This window comes from Barbatula barbatula (genome assembly GCF_947034865.1).
Source record: "Barbatula barbatula genome assembly, chromosome: 9".
Lineage (NCBI taxonomy): Eukaryota > Metazoa > Chordata > Actinopteri > Cypriniformes > Nemacheilidae > Barbatula > Barbatula barbatula.
This window is the reverse complement of record NC_136772.1, coordinates 14,508,156-14,523,731: the sequence shown is the minus strand read 5'-3', so window position 1 is coordinate 14,523,731 and position 15,576 is coordinate 14,508,156. Positions and strand designations below refer to the sequence as shown.

Below are 15,576 nucleotides of genomic sequence, written 5' to 3'. Positions count from 1 at the left end.
AATTATATATGCATCTCAGTGCTGCCCATGAAATTGTGTTCCCTAGGTGGTTAATATTTTCTTAATGACGCGTTTGATATTTCTGTTTGACTGCCGAGGACATGGGGACGTATACACGGCTTCGCAGCATGTCAGTTTAGTGCTGTGTGTGTGTGTTTGGGATCGAGCTGTGTTAATGATGTAATGAGTGGTGGGGCTGAGCCCTGGGTCATGTTGTCTACATCGTAGTGACTTCATGAGCAGCTGCATAGGGTTGGCCACTGTCGGGCTCACGCAGGTGCCAACCTCTCCTGCAATGCAGAGACAAAGAGTTTGACACAGTTCAGGCTTTTCTTGGTTGTGTTGAATGTATTCTGTCTGTGTCCAGTGGGAATCATGCCAAGCTTGTTTTAAATGAGTATAAGATATAATAGAAAGGAGACATACCAAACTTCTAAATTTAATATTTTGGTATTGTGTATGTATCAGTTTTATTGTCTATGTATTTCTTATGTATTCTTTTCCCCCCTGTTTCCGTTAGTTAGTTGTTTGAAATAAGCTCTATTCAGTTTACCAGTAAAGTGTATTATGGACACAAAACCTTTAATGCAATACAGTTTGGTTCATTCTGCCTCAAATGTCCAGCATCCATAATGAAATTTATTTTTTGATTTGCTTTACAAATGTAATTGCAGATGTACATTTGTGTTGATCAGACACTGTAGTACGCAAGTGTCGTTTTTATGGGGTCATTGATGTGTTCATGCATTCATTAGACACTTTAAGTTTAAAAAATTAAAGCGTTTGAAAAAAAGATGCATTCTATTTAAAGCGAATGCTCACCCAGACCTTCTTTAAACGCCTTGTGTAACCACACCCCCACAAATCTTCGTGGTATGATTTGGCTAAGACCGCCCAAATGTAAACGCAAGTATGTACCAAATATGGTAAGAGGCGTTACATTTCCGCTTTTCAGAGCGATGAGCTTTGTAAAATATCAGCTTGTTGCTCAAAGAGGAGATACAAACATGCACGGTATGTGGAAAATACAGCGTTTTTGGACCTTAAATCGTGTTGAATTACATCTAAAACAAACAATAATATTCGTTTTAGCCATGTCATAGGACTCATTTAAAGGGAGAATTTATTTGCTGTTTTTGTGGATAGTGGTTGTTTTGGATTGAATGCTTAAACGCTGTGTGAGACAGAAACAGCCAACAATTGAGCAAGTGAAAGAAAACTGATACTCATGTGTTATGAGTATGTGTGGAGGAGTAAAGCTGTGCTGCATACGCATGTTGTATAAGGGCCACATTATTTAGTAAAGCTGTATAAAACCGGCAAATTGCATTCGAGCCTAGTTCCCGGCCAATATACAATTCCCTGCGATGAGCAAATAAGTTAGACCGTGCCAGCTGTGGCGTCTGAGTGCGTGCTGATGGATTCTTTTAGAATAGAACTCACAGTGCGTAAATGAATATGCGCAAAATGCAGCCTATAAGTGTCACACGCAAGGCATACACTCATAAATCAGACTGCAAGTGTGCATACGTGTCTTGCATCATGTGTGTGACCAACATATTCATCATATCTGCCTTCACAGCTGCATGTTGTTGAAGACCACCGCCGTCTGCGGCTTCCAGAAGATTCACGGTTCTGTCTGAAGCATTTAGAGCAGGCGTACAGAGGGAGGGCCCATTACCCAATCTAAAGCGACTTATTTCTTGTTCTGTTCAGTGGTACGAGGGTGCACACTGTGCCGTGATTTTATTATTTTCGTCCTGCTCGATTTAAGACAATCTTTGTGCATTGTAAAAGATTGCTTTCATCGTAGAGGGAAATTGGCAGTTTTGGATTGCCAAGTGTGTGACATGATTGCTGATGACAGATTATTTCCCTTTCCGACAAATTGGCCTCTGAAGTTCTGACAGCGTTAGATGTTTAAGGTTGTGGTCCTGCTTTGTCTTTTCTTAAGATTGTTCTTTTGTAAAGAATCCCTAAAAGAACATTGATGATAAACGTGCGTGTGTGTTTAAGGGGCCGTTTACACGTTTTCAACTACACTTGGTGGTTTGTTTGGGGGGATTATAAAATGCGAAGTTTTAAAAACGTTTGGTTTAAAAGTGCAGGGTTTTGAGAATTACAGAGTTTGTGATAGACGAGAAGAAATTGATGTCATGTCTATGTAACGAAAGGCGAGGCAGCGGATCCACTTGCAGTAAGATTTATTTAACAAAAAGACTATAAAATTATCAAAGAAACATATAATTAATATTATGATATTGTATTATATTTTATTGGAGATATTGGGTTATCTACATGATATGCAATATCATATTGGGTTTATGTGGTCAGGTTAAATGAAAATGTGGTAATTTGAATCAACAAACAATAAACAGATTGTTCACCCAAAAATGAAAAATCTGTCATGAATTTCTCAACCACAAGTTTAAATTTCTGTGTTCTGTTACAAACAGAAAGATATATAGAAAAATGTTTGCAACTGAGATTTTTTGACTCTTGACTACCATTAAAACTTTTCCTACTATGGAAGTCAATGGTGCCTCAGAATTGTCAGTCGCTAACATTCTTCCAAATATCTTTCTTTGTGTTCAACAAAACAAAGAAAAGCGAAATACAGGTTTGGATCAACTTGAGGGTACTTATTTCATGACAGAATATTTAATATCAAACATCTAATTTCCAATTTTATGACGATAAAGTATTAGCTAAGATGTGTATCGTATAATCTGCAACAGTTATTGAACAGGTAACTGTTGCTTTTACGTAGAGTCTGTCTTGTGTTACTTAAAAGAAAATCACACTGTGTATCACCATAACCAACTTCAAGTTTCCAGATCTTAAAGAGCTTTGACAAACACCCAAACCTTCCCAACTGACAGACTCATTCCAGCTCAATCCCTGCTGTTTTTCCCAGGGTTCTGTGGGGATTCAACTTTTAATAGATGGGAAAATGCCAAGCGCAGGTGGGAAATCATGAAGATTTGGTTCCGTGCCGCCCACCAGGAATTCGCGTAGGCCTTTGAGTCTGAAACAAACCGACTGAAGGGGGAATGGAAAAAGCCACAGAAGATTGAGGGAGGGGAAAGTAAAAACAAAAGGTACAGCGTACCAGCTCTGTCACTGGGGTGCCATCCGGAAAAATGGCATTCCCAGTGCGTCTGTAGCGCCATGCTTTAAAGTAACGCTTGGCTCTGTGTGTGTCTGAGAGATCACTCGTCTCTCTCAGCATCCCCACTACAGCAATTCATCAAAGTGCTGCGCCTCAGTAAATATTCACCAGCCACTTACAGTGATTGACAGCGAGCGTGGCACACACCAAATTACAAACAGAGAAGAGATATAAAAGCAGAGGAGTATGCATTGTTAATGTATTTGCAGATATTCAATGGGAGATCATAGGGAACAGACAGACGCTAGCGTGCCCATGAGAGTCGAAGGCAGTGTAGGCAGACCGTAGCTATGTTTGACATTATGAGAGACTGTATAGACTTTCAGTTTTTTGTTGGCATTGCCAACTGGGGTTAGGACTTAGTATTTAGGCGAAAATTTCATTTAAAGTTAATTTTAAAACAGCATGGCTTATTCCGTTATGTTTTAACAATAGCATTAACTGTGCTCAAGTATGGATTTGGGGGAATGCCGTTAGGGAAAACAGTTGAGAGATGTTTTCTCTTCGAATAATCCAGAGACTTTCTCATCCACTGCAAATTGACAGTACGCACTTGAACACACTCTCAAGCGCTCCAGTGTTCTCTCAATATTTGCCAAATCTCGCTTCCTTTGCGTCTGTACACTCAAAGATCCACAGAGCCTCTAGTTCCATTTGCAGCACTCACATATCCGGTCATACTCCAGCAGCGCCGGAGTAGAGTCTGTAAGGATAAGTAATGGCCGTACGACTGGACGAAATAAAAGTAAATGCATTAATGATGGAAGTCAAGTTGCCAAAGGCTTACAGTCAAAAGTACAGACCGCATTGGCGTCTAAGGACTGTGGCTTTGGGCAGTAACCCAACCGGGCCGGTGGGATGATGGAGGTCGATCACTTCTGAGCGTTTAGTGTATCTAGTATATAGCATGAATCTCATTCTGCTTCACTTGCTTTCTCCTTGAGCTTCTCACATTTCTCTTGGGAAATGCAGAAATAAGTTTGTGACCTTAAAAAGTTCATCTAATATCCTGAGAGTTAACGGCGCTCAAGCTTGAAATTAATGTTGGGTTTTCATTTCAAGAGAATCAGCAAAGTGATGTGTCTTGGGGAAAAGGCAAGTGGTCCGTCCGGAAAAAGTATGCAATATCTAACACGTGTGGCGTATGAGATGAGAACCCAAAGAATGCACCCGCACCGGTTGACCCAGTATCAGATTCAAACCTTTCATTTCCGTTCATGATTTGCTTGTATCCGACAGATCTAAACAGTCTATCATTGGGGCCATGTCTACTGGCTCGACCACTGACTTCAGAGTTCAGTATTTTGATTTCGGCCTCACGAGTCATTAGTTGAAATTGCACAGGATTTTTTTATGTGCAAGGTTTCAGTTCACTTTATGGAGAACAAATTGGCCATCATAAAGAATTCCTTCAGAAATGCTATGTACATAATTGAGCCACAAGCAAATAGGCTTCATGCTTTGTAGTTTGAAGAAGTTAAATTTGGAGCTACAGTATCTCACAGAAGTGAGTCCACCCTTCACATTTTTGTAAATATTGTATTATATCTTTTCATGTGACAACACTTTGCTACAATGTAGAGTAGTGAGTGTACAGCTTTTATAACACTGTAAATTTGCTGTCCTCTCAAAATAACTCAACACATAGCCATGCATGTCTAAACCGCTGGCTTCAAAAGTGAATACGCCCCTAAGCGAAAATGTCAAAATTGGGCCCAATTAGCAATTTTCCCTCACCGGTGTCATGTGATTCATTAGTGTTACAAGGTCTCGGGTGAGAAAGGGGAGCAGGTGTGTTAGATTTGGTGTTATCCCTCTCACTCTCTTATACTGGTCTGCATGGCTGTCGTCCCAGAAGGGAGCCTCTTCTAAAGATGAAGCACAAGAAAGCCCGCAAATAGTTTGCTATGGCTAAAGGTGATGGACTGTCCGAGCATGTCTCCAGATCTAAACGCTATTGAGCATCTGTGGGGAATCCACAAACGGAAGGTGGAGGAGCGGAAGGTCGCTAACATCTACCAGCTCCGGGATGTCGTCATGGAGGAGTAGAAGAGGACTCCAGTGGCAACCTGTGAAGCTCTGGTGAAGTCAATACCCAAGAGGGTTAAGGCAATGCTGGAAAATAATGGTGGCCATACAAAATATTGACACTTTATGCCCAATTTGGACAAATTTAACTTAGGGGTGTACTGACTTTTGTTGCATGGGGTTTAGACATTAATGGCTGTGTGTTGAGTTATTTTGAGGGGACAGCAAATGTACACTGTTATAGGAGCTGTATACTCACTACTTTATACTAGAGAAATGACACTTTGCTACGAAGTAGTCACATGAAAAGATATAATAAAATATTGACTCGTATTTGGTCCTTCTGGAAGTCTCACAATTTTTTTACTTTAGTGACGCAAGCGGCAAAAATTGATGATAGCGTACACTATCCTGTCAGCAAAGATTAGAATCTTTAGTGTTTAATGACACAATAGGATTTAATAAGTCATAATAAGCCATGACGTGGTTTTGTTGATGGGACACCTTTCCTCAAACCACACGATTTGAGGTAAAGTTGTTGTTTCCCTAGAATACAAAACGCTCACGTGTTGCGTGGTTTATGATAATAGACTTGTGTTATCAGTCATATTATTCCGATTGTTTGGAGTTGTTGAGACTTCAAATAGTTTTAGAGCGGGTTAAACATTTAAATAGGTTCAGATATTAGCAGCGCTTGCAGTATGGCTTGCTTTTAATGTGCTTTGTAACTTTGTAATTTAACAAGCTTTTATTTACGTTATAACGCAAAGATATTGTATGTGCACAGAGAGATTTTTCATGCAAATTGTGACTCTTACACATTGTCGGCGCTTTAAAGGTCCAGTGTGTAATTTTTAGGATGATCTATTGATAGAAATGCAATATAATATACAGAGCTATGCCTTCAGAGGTGTATAAAGAGCTTATGAAGCGTTATGATTTTATTTCCTTAGAATGAGCTATTTCTATCTACATACATAGCTGGTCCCCTTGCATGTAATTCGCCCTGTGCTGTCAGCCGTGGTAGTGTTTCGAAAGGGAGGGGTGGAGTGACCAGTTCATTGCAGTTCGCAACCTTGCCACTAGATTTCACATACTGGACCTTTAAAGGCATAACTAATTGGCTAGTTGCTGTAACCTCTAGGCACCAAAAAAACTGAATATTTCTCTGGTGTTTTTTTTCCGCCTGTTCTCTCTCACACATTCTGAAGGCCATTTTAATGAGTGATCAGTGTTTGATGAATTTCTGGACACTATTAAACCGTTAGCTGTAAACTGTGTTTGGCTATACCGCCTCTCTTTCCCCCACTCTGTGCCCTTGACCAGGAGCAGGCAGTGAAAGCCAAATGAGTCACACTTTTGGCAGTTTCTGTTCCTTTTTTGGTAACTCAGTTTATTCAGTTACAATCATAGGCCTGTGTTCTATCAACCCGTGAAAACCTCTGCTCTGGTTTACTCTCAACCCAAAGAATCTGAAGAAACACTAAATTTGGAAAATGAAATCATCATACCAGCTGGCATGTGTGCAGAACCTTTAGAGCAGCTCAGTCTGTCGCCAAATGAAATTGGCACAGACGCCACAAAATTAGAGAGAGTGAATCGAGAGATGTATTCCTGGAACCAGGGAGAGAGAAAGGAGGACTGCCACTGGTATTCCCCAAGTTAGTTTTTAAGAGTCCTATTTGATTTACCAAAGCAAAGTTTGGCATCTAGAATGCCAGGCTGTGTAAATGCCAATCAAAATTAATTCAGTATTAGTAGATCTAGTTTCCAGGCTAGGAAATTGAGCAAAGCTATGGACTATGCGAATGGCAGATAAGGTATTGAGGATCCATCGCCATGTGCGCGCTGTGTTATTATGAGTAATGATTTTTGCTGTCTTGAGAAAAACTGTAATGGGTAAATTTGATCTTATTGACAGGTTAACCGTTGGGGAATTGCTTGTCTTTGCTATGAAGTTCTGAAAGTGTCCTTCATTGTGACTTCTCTGACTATCATCCAAAGAATATACAATAGGTGAACCGCAGTCAGTGAGATATAATATACTAGAAAGATGAGATATATTCATTAAAAAATGTGTGAACATTTGTTCACCTTCATGTAGTTTAAAACCCCTATTTGAATGGCTGAACTATCTCTTTTTATTTAATTCAAATGTATTGCATTACTGCAAAGCAGCTTTACAGACAATACAAAAAGAGAATAGAGATGAGGAAAAAGAAATCGGAGTAAACTGGAAAAATTAATAAATGTATGCAGTTGAAGATCATAATAATAAATTATTTGTTACATTTATATAGCACTTTTCTAGGTACTCAAGCACCACCAATGTGCAGCATCCAGCTGGCAGCCATATTGCCCACCACACACCGGCTTATTGGTGGAGAGGAGACAAAGTTATGAAGCCAATTAGTACATATGGGGATGATTAGGAGGCCATGATGTATAGAGGCTAATGGGCGAATATGGCCAAGATGCCAGGGTTACACCCCTACTCCTATTCGAAGGGCATCCTGTGGTAAAACGCGCAGCACAATGGCTGAGGAGAATAGAAGAAACAAATAATCCGGACTAAAACACGCAAATATTTGCTGAAATTATAAGCAGCTGGACTCAACGGTGATCCTTACGGCTTCACTGCGATTTACAAAGGAATCAGGTGTTCCTGGAAACTGAAATGTGGTGAAAAACAGAAGCCTCGCTAAAGGCCTGAGTCCGATCTAGGGGCTGCTGGGTTAACAGAGACGGCAATCTTGGCACGTGAAAAGATCTGAGAGGGCTTCTGGGCATTTTTAGAGTGATTTAGAGCTCTTGGCAATTATTATTATGATAACATTGCAGCTCTCACAAATTGAACGGTAGGTGTGCCACACACGGGTCTGCCATACTCAGTTTTCCACTTTTTCTAAACAGTGAGAATTGGGATTCAAATCTTCATTAGGGTGATTTCCCTTTCTACCATTTTGCTCAAATTTATACTGTTCGACTCTTACATGAAGATGGACAGGGTGCATTAATAGAGACCATCGCCTCTCCTCCTCTAGTTTGTGGGCAAATTGAGTGGAAAGGATGAGCGTGTGATAGAGCTGTCGGTATCGTAATGAAGGCCTGGACGTCTGTAAAACTCGAGCCATCATGGACATGCTTGTGTGAGTCCAAAGACTTGTATCCCTGTTGTCAAGGTTAAACATGCCACACACTCAAGTTGTGTCCCAGGGTGACGTGCATTCTGGGGCCATTGTGATGTCATCGCACACGCAAGCTCAACATCTTTGTGGTGCTATGGTGCCTCCCCATGGTTGGGGTCAGCAATGCTTGCGCATTGGTGTGCCATGTGCAAGTTCACTTACAGTATATACAATATTGACTTGGCTATACGTGCGGATGGACCCTGCTTGTTTGGTAGTGTTGTCTTTGTGTAATACATAAGTATTCACTTCGTTTTTTATTTATCGTTAATCTCTTTCCAGGTAATACCCAGATGGGGGCCACCATAGTAGATGCCCTGGACACCCTCTACATTATGGGCCTCCATGACGAGTTTAAGGACGGCCAAGAATGGATCGAACAAAACCTGGATTTTAGTGTGGTAAGTGGACCAGAGTCATGTGAGTGCTTATACAAGCTCACCAGAAATTCCAAAGGTGCTGTAGCTGATACAGTTGTACATCAATATTTATTCATTATCAATAATTTATTGAATGTGATCCTCATTTCTTAACAAAGGAATGTTTGTCACAACCGGTTTGTTAGTTGAGGTTGTGTTCAAATCAAATAATTATTCTGAACACTTTGGGAAAGTCCCCCTTTGTTTTCTTTTCGACGATCTCGCACCTGGAGAAAGTGTTTTAGAGGTTTAGAGGCAAGTCTGTCTGTTTCTTGTTTATAGACAGTTATTTCTCAGGACGCTGTTGTTTCACAGTGGTAAACTGCTTATTTTGGCAGACAACTGCCTCAGCTGTAATAACAATGGTTTGACACCCCGTATGTGACTCTCGGAGACTTGAGTCTTCTGAAAGTGCGTGAATATTTCAGTTTTTGATCAGATCGTGGTGGCACTCTGAGGAATAATGTCTGGTGAGAAACTAATAGATGTGACACATCGCGGTATCCAGGAGACAGGATTGGCGCCATGGAAACAATGTGAACCGGCAGAGCTGTGCCTCTAGAATTAGCAGGTGATGTTGAGGGAAAAATGGCAGACAAAAGAGAAGTCAGAGAATGAGGCAGGGCAGGCGAGTGGCCCCAGGGGCCCAGTGTCTCCTGCTCTCCCTCTCAGTCTGCATTCACATCCTGACCCGTTAATGGGATTTCTTCCTCTCCAGTTTCTCTCCATTTCCCTATCGGCTGTGTTTCCATCAGATATGGAGAGCCTTTATTCTGCTCTCAGCTCTATTGCCTCTGCGTCTTTTAAAAGATTTGGTGACGGAAGACCATTTTTGTTTATCCACAGAATAATTCCTCGCCCTGCTGTTACTTTTCATTATAAGGCGATAAAGCAGGTCTGCATGTATGGGCATCTATAAAGACGATTTTATTTTGGAATAATCATGTAATCGCTTCATGCAATAGTATACATCGGCGTATACGGTGTATTTACTTTGAATGAATGAAAGAGGCATTTATGTAGCACTTTATTGTGTAGCGCTGTTCAACCAAAGCACTTCACAATCATATGAGGGGGGTCTCTCCTAAACCACCAGTGTGCAGCATCCACTTGGATGACGCGATGACAGCCGCAGTACAACGGCGTCAGTGCGGTCAACACACACCAGCTACAGGAGAGGAGAGAGAGAGATAGAGAGCCAATTCAGAGGGTGGGGATTATTAGGAGGCCATGATTGACAAGGGCCAGTGGAAGGAATCTGTCCGGGACACCGGGGTTACACCCCTACTCTTAACAAGAAGTGCCATGGGATCTTTAATGACCACAGGGAGTACTTTCTTTGAAGATTGAGGCCATGTTTACACGATGAAAAACGGAAAACATTTTCTTTTCGCTTTTGAAAAGTTTCACGTACACACGACCACGTTATCATAACAATCCGCTTTTACACAGATCCACAAAAATGACTAAAACGCTGTATTACGCATCCCACGCCAAGTTGGTGACATCACTTTGTAAAGAAAAAATACCTGATTGATTGACGGTTTATTGGAAGGCGGACTTCCGTCGCTAAAGAGACCTTACAATACAGAGCGCTGCATTTCTCCTAATTTATAGTTAAGAGAAGCGTGCGCACATATACAAACAATTTAAACACGATGGCGTAAAAGTTCCGACAATCGAACGTTTTCCTTTCATCTTCTCGTCCTCTCGGGTCAGATACAAAAGCGCCATTTAGAAACCCTCCGTCGCAGTGAATGAGTGTTAAGATTTTGCTGTAGGTAAATAATTAGTCTCCGCTGGTGGTTATAGCACTGGTGTAGTAAATCTACACTTTGCTGGAGAAGCGTTAACAAACTATGTAAACGGACAACCAAATCGCATAAATTGTCTCGTGTAAACAGCCCTTGAGATTATTAATTGTCTGCAAACTAATGTTGTAGGTTTTTCAGAGTGTACTGCCTTATAGGCTCGTATTATTGCAAAAAAAATAGCAGTAATAATATCTGGGAAGGTTGTTTCCCCAAAAAGCATAAATGATGTTTAAAAGCAGTGTAAAAGTCATTATTTTTCAGTAGTAATTGGTGATGCTATTGGCTCAGTGAAACACTTCACTTTTAAATAGACTCCGAATATGCGTTTCAATTTCTCAGCCCTACATTCACATTTACATTTATGCACTTGGCAGGTTAATAACTGACTTATGTTATATTTAGGATTTCCTAGACCCGTTTATTCCCTTTTTCAAACAGGATCCCCTCTTCTTACGCGCTCGGTCTCTGTCTCTCTATCTCTCTGTCTCTCTGTCTCTCTTGCTTGGTCTCTCTCTCTGTCCCTGCTTCTGTTGTGATGATGGATGAGGCTGTCTGCTATCAGCATTAATCGCCACTGTTAAACCAAAAACTGTATTAATGTACCTAGGACGTCATATCTATATTAATTTGGTACACGTTCACTTCTGTCAGAATTAATAGACATGTGAAATGAATGCTAAGTGAAAGGGGTCGTTTAAAGCATGTTCTTGTCTTATCAAATTAATATTTAACGTAATCAGTGTAACATGCTTTGTGTTCTGAAATGGAAAACCTGTTTATAATTCATGAGCGGCACACAAAAAACAAGTGCTGTTTTTAGGCATTGAGGATTATGGGATTGTCAGAGGGTTGAATAAGGTTTAGGGAGCTTGTACAACTTCTAAATTCCCTCTGTTTAGGTGGTTTTGCTGTGTTGGTTGAAATGATTCCTTTGTTTATGTTGTCACTGTTGAAACTCTCTATATAGATGTTGATAAATATACACACACTGCATTTTAGGAGGTTATTGAGTTGATTCTGAATGTCAAATTGAAAATGTATATGAAAATGTTAACGCAAGTTTAATATTTAGTAGTTAAAAACAACATTTGTACATTTAAACGTGAAGTATTTAAAGGTGTTGCTGACCTTTATACAAATACTGCTTTGGCTGGCTGGTCAGAATCTGCATCATTTTATAGTGTTTACACTTTCTGTAAAACTAATGTAAAACGTTGAAAGCACATTCCTCAGTCAAAGAAATTAGTGCCATTTCATCAACTAGAAAGAAAGCAAACTTGATCTAAGCAGGACAAACCGGGGAGAAACTCAACATCCAAAGGACATTAGAGTTTGAGGAACACACCTCTCACCATGGTTCAGCCCGCAGACACAGTTTCCTCATCAGCATTTTGGAAACTCTTAGATGCTGACTCTATAGGCTGTTTCGATTTAAAAAAAAACACATCAGTCCTGAGCACTTTTTTAAATGCTTTTTCTGCTGCTCAGAGCTAAAATGGTGGCCGAAGTGCCGGTTGGAGCATAGTTTTGTATAAATTAAAGTTACATTTCCACTCTCAATAACTTTTGATTTGCATTTCTAGCGAGAAATTTGTATTGTAGTTTTTAAGATATGTGATAGGTCGTTGCAAAGATGCTCTCATTTTATAATTCAAATAGAGTTTTGTTACAGTGCCTATGAAGTCTGTCGAATCGGTTTCTCTGAGCTGCCTTCATGCACAAACGCCACCTCCGAAGTCATTGGCTGATTGGGCAGTGAGGCAACAAGTCAGCTGCCTAAGCTTTCAGATGGAGCCAAGGAGACTGTGCTTGTAGATAGACGGCCACCGTTGCAGCTGTCGTTATAGCAACAAAAGACTGCTATTTGTAACCACAATTCTTTCTGTTTTGTTTTTGTTCGTTTTTTCCCAAAAGATGTCCAGGGAGAACACGCCCTAAAACTGTCAAACACGAAGAGAGGGTTAATTGTGTATAATTTTGCATTCTGTGTAAAACGCACTATAAACTAATAAGAAAAGCATGAAGATAGCAATAAATTTCACCTGAATAATGTAATAGTGACTTTCAGAATGCCTAAGGTCCTCTCTTTAATGAAAATTGTTTGAAGAATACAAAATTTTTACAACGTTTTTCAAGACATTTGGTTTTTTAACAGTGGCGTGTTTCTTTAGTGAAGAAAGTTGTAAATTTCAGATTGATTCCAAACGTGATTGGTAGTTTATCTGCTTTGTTTGTTTAAACTTTTTCTTTTTAATTCATTTGTATCTCTTTATCCCTTCTTCTTCTACAGAATGCAGAAGTGTCTGTCTTTGAGGTCAACATCCGCTTCATCGGAGGCCTATTGGCTGCGTATTACCTATCTGGACAGGAGGTTTGTTGTCATTGCATATTTACTTTTTTGGTGTGTGTGTGTTTCTTCGCTGCATATACGATATGGTTTAGTTCCATTTGTCTGGCCAATTTCTGTAAATCGAAACACATTGTTGGCAAAAAAAACTATGAAATCAATGTTCTGTGCTAAATTAAACTGTGAAATGTTGACCTGGCTTAGATTTGTGAATTGGTGTTGGCTTGAGAACTCTTGAGAATTGAGTCAATGAATCAGGTCTGTGGTTTTGTGAACTGGTTTAACAGATTGATTTAAAAAAGTTGTGATCAAAAGAACTATTCATGAATTAATCTTATATTTGTACCGTTTAAGTGGAAATATACTGTGTTTTCAGGCAGCACTGTTGGTTCAGAGAAGTAAAAACAGGCCTTTCAAAGGAGATAGCCCATGTTAATTACTCCCCCAGCGCTTATAGACACTAATGCCGAAGGGCAGACATCTTCTCTTTCTCCTCCATCAATGGGCTGCATATCTCTACCACTTCATATCACAATGTTCTCCTCTTAGTCTGAAGGTGAAAATGCAAAGAAATGAAACTGCAGCCATGCGGCATGACCTCTCCTCTGCTTCGCACACTTCATTAGATGAGTTAAGATACTGTACGCGCAACTCTCCACACTTGCATACTTAGTCATTGCGCTTGTCTGTCCCCTGCCTGCGTCTCTATCCCCTATTGACCCTTTGTTCCATCAGGAAAGTGTTTTGAGATGCCTGATGGTCTAAGTCCTCTGCGCGGTCACATTGTTTATTCTGAGATCTTTTTTACTATAAACATTTGCTACAGGGCCTAATGGACGAAATAATTAAGATGCGTGATGCTTAAGTTGGTACGAGAGGTTTTTGCCGGCACAGTTATTTATACTGCAAGTATAATCATTCGTTTTCTATTTTCTTCTATTGGGATTTTCACAGTTTTGCATTGTTGCAAAGCAGCTTTACATATACAAATATATATATATGTATATGAAGTATAATGAAAAATATACATAAACAGTAATTATTGAGTGAAGCCAAAGTGTCATTGCATAAAAAGTCACACCTCTTTGATGGTAGATATACTGTGAGCCGTGACAGAAAGTTGGAGTACATGATGAGGAACAGAAAGTCGATTTTACGATCTATGGAAGGAAAAACAGCTTATGTACTGTATAGTATCCTGAATGATGCAGTGGAGCTTGTGAAGTAGGAGTTTCCTCAGAAGAAGCTGATTTGAAGAAGACAAAGAAGTCTAATGTTCTTTCAGCACTGTAGGTTATCTCTCCTGTGCAAGAGCACATCCTCCATCCTTCTCACTGCAGCATGTCAGATGGCTCCAGCAGAACCCCTGCACAGTGATGGATGTTGTTTACCTTTTCCGTCCCTCTGTCCTCTTCTCCACAAGCGTTTGATCCTATTGCATTCTTTTTCTTCATTCTCTCCTGCATCTCATTTCAACTTGTTTCGTAGCTCTTCTCTTGCCTGCATCCCATTCTACTCATTCCCGAGAAGTGGACTGAATAATGGTCAGTGGCGTAAAACCATAAAAATTTAAGAACAGTGTTTTTTTTCTGTTAAGCTCACTGTGCAGTATGTTAAGCAGTGGCGGCTTCTGGTCTTTCAAAGAGGGGAAGCTCATTTACGGCCTTTGAATGAATAAATGAACAAAACGATCTAAACAAAGATATTTAACTCGACAGAGGAAATGTGGGAATTAGGTTCAACTAAAACAAGGAATGCGGTGTATAATTGTGTGACGTGTATGATGAAAATTGGCTAGCAATTTCACCAATCAAATACCAAGAAATAGGCTGCAGCAGTTTGTCTTTCGAATATACTTGAAGAATCTGCGATTGGACTGGGCTCGAATAGCTTTAGCGTCAGCGACTTCGTATAGTACAAAATCGCTGTCAATCAAAAGGAGATGCAGTCTTTCGACAGACCCTCCAATCATCACCAAAAGGCCGGAGTCATGGCCAGCCCACTCCTCCATTCACTCCCAGAGACGCTGAGCGTCCGTAGGCGGGACATAATCAAAGCATTTATTTAGTTTAGTTTTAAAACGTACTATTTAAAAGGCCTAAAACAGATTATTAATCGTCATAATCGCAATTATTTATTTGGCAATTAATCGTCAGCCAAATGTCAATATTGTGACATTTGTGGCTTGTGTTTTGAATGTTCCCCTGCATTTCAGACATTATGCCCTAAACACATTTATTTTGCACATTGTGACTTGAATCTGGCTTTTTTCGTTTTGTTATTTACTTCCTTTTATAAAGGTACATTCTGTTCTTAACAAATTCTGTAAATTAATGTTTGATGGTTTTTTGGTGCATCAATTTTGCGCTGTACCCTTGTTAACCAGCTGGTATCTTCCCCACACACACGTGCCATTCGACTATCAGTTGACTATAGCCAAAACGTGACAATTCTGATTCGACGAGGACAGCCCTAGTTATATTTTCGGAACACTCTTGGTTAGGTTTGTACAGTTTTGATAGTGTTATGTCACTTCTAGTTGACTCAGTCCAGGGTAAAATCTGTGAAGATTATTCAGATGAGAATCTCTGCTTTTGTCTTTATCCTC

At 40.1% G+C, this 15,576-nt stretch overlaps 1 protein-coding gene across 4 annotated transcripts in view; it reads left to right on the top strand.

The window, feature by feature from the left end:
- Positions 1-15,576, top strand: part of man1a2 (mannosidase, alpha, class 1A, member 2) — a 65,612-nt gene that overhangs the window by 31,083 nt on the left and 18,953 nt on the right. For all 4 annotated transcript variants that reach the window (XM_079464293.1, XM_079464291.1, XM_079464294.1 and 1 more), the window contains exons 5-6: positions 8,671-8,789; positions 12,912-12,992. In XM_079464293.1, coding sequence (XP_079320419.1) covers positions 8,671-8,789; positions 12,912-12,992 — 200 coding nt within the window. The remainder of the gene's footprint in view (positions 1-8,670; positions 8,790-12,911; positions 12,993-15,576) is intronic.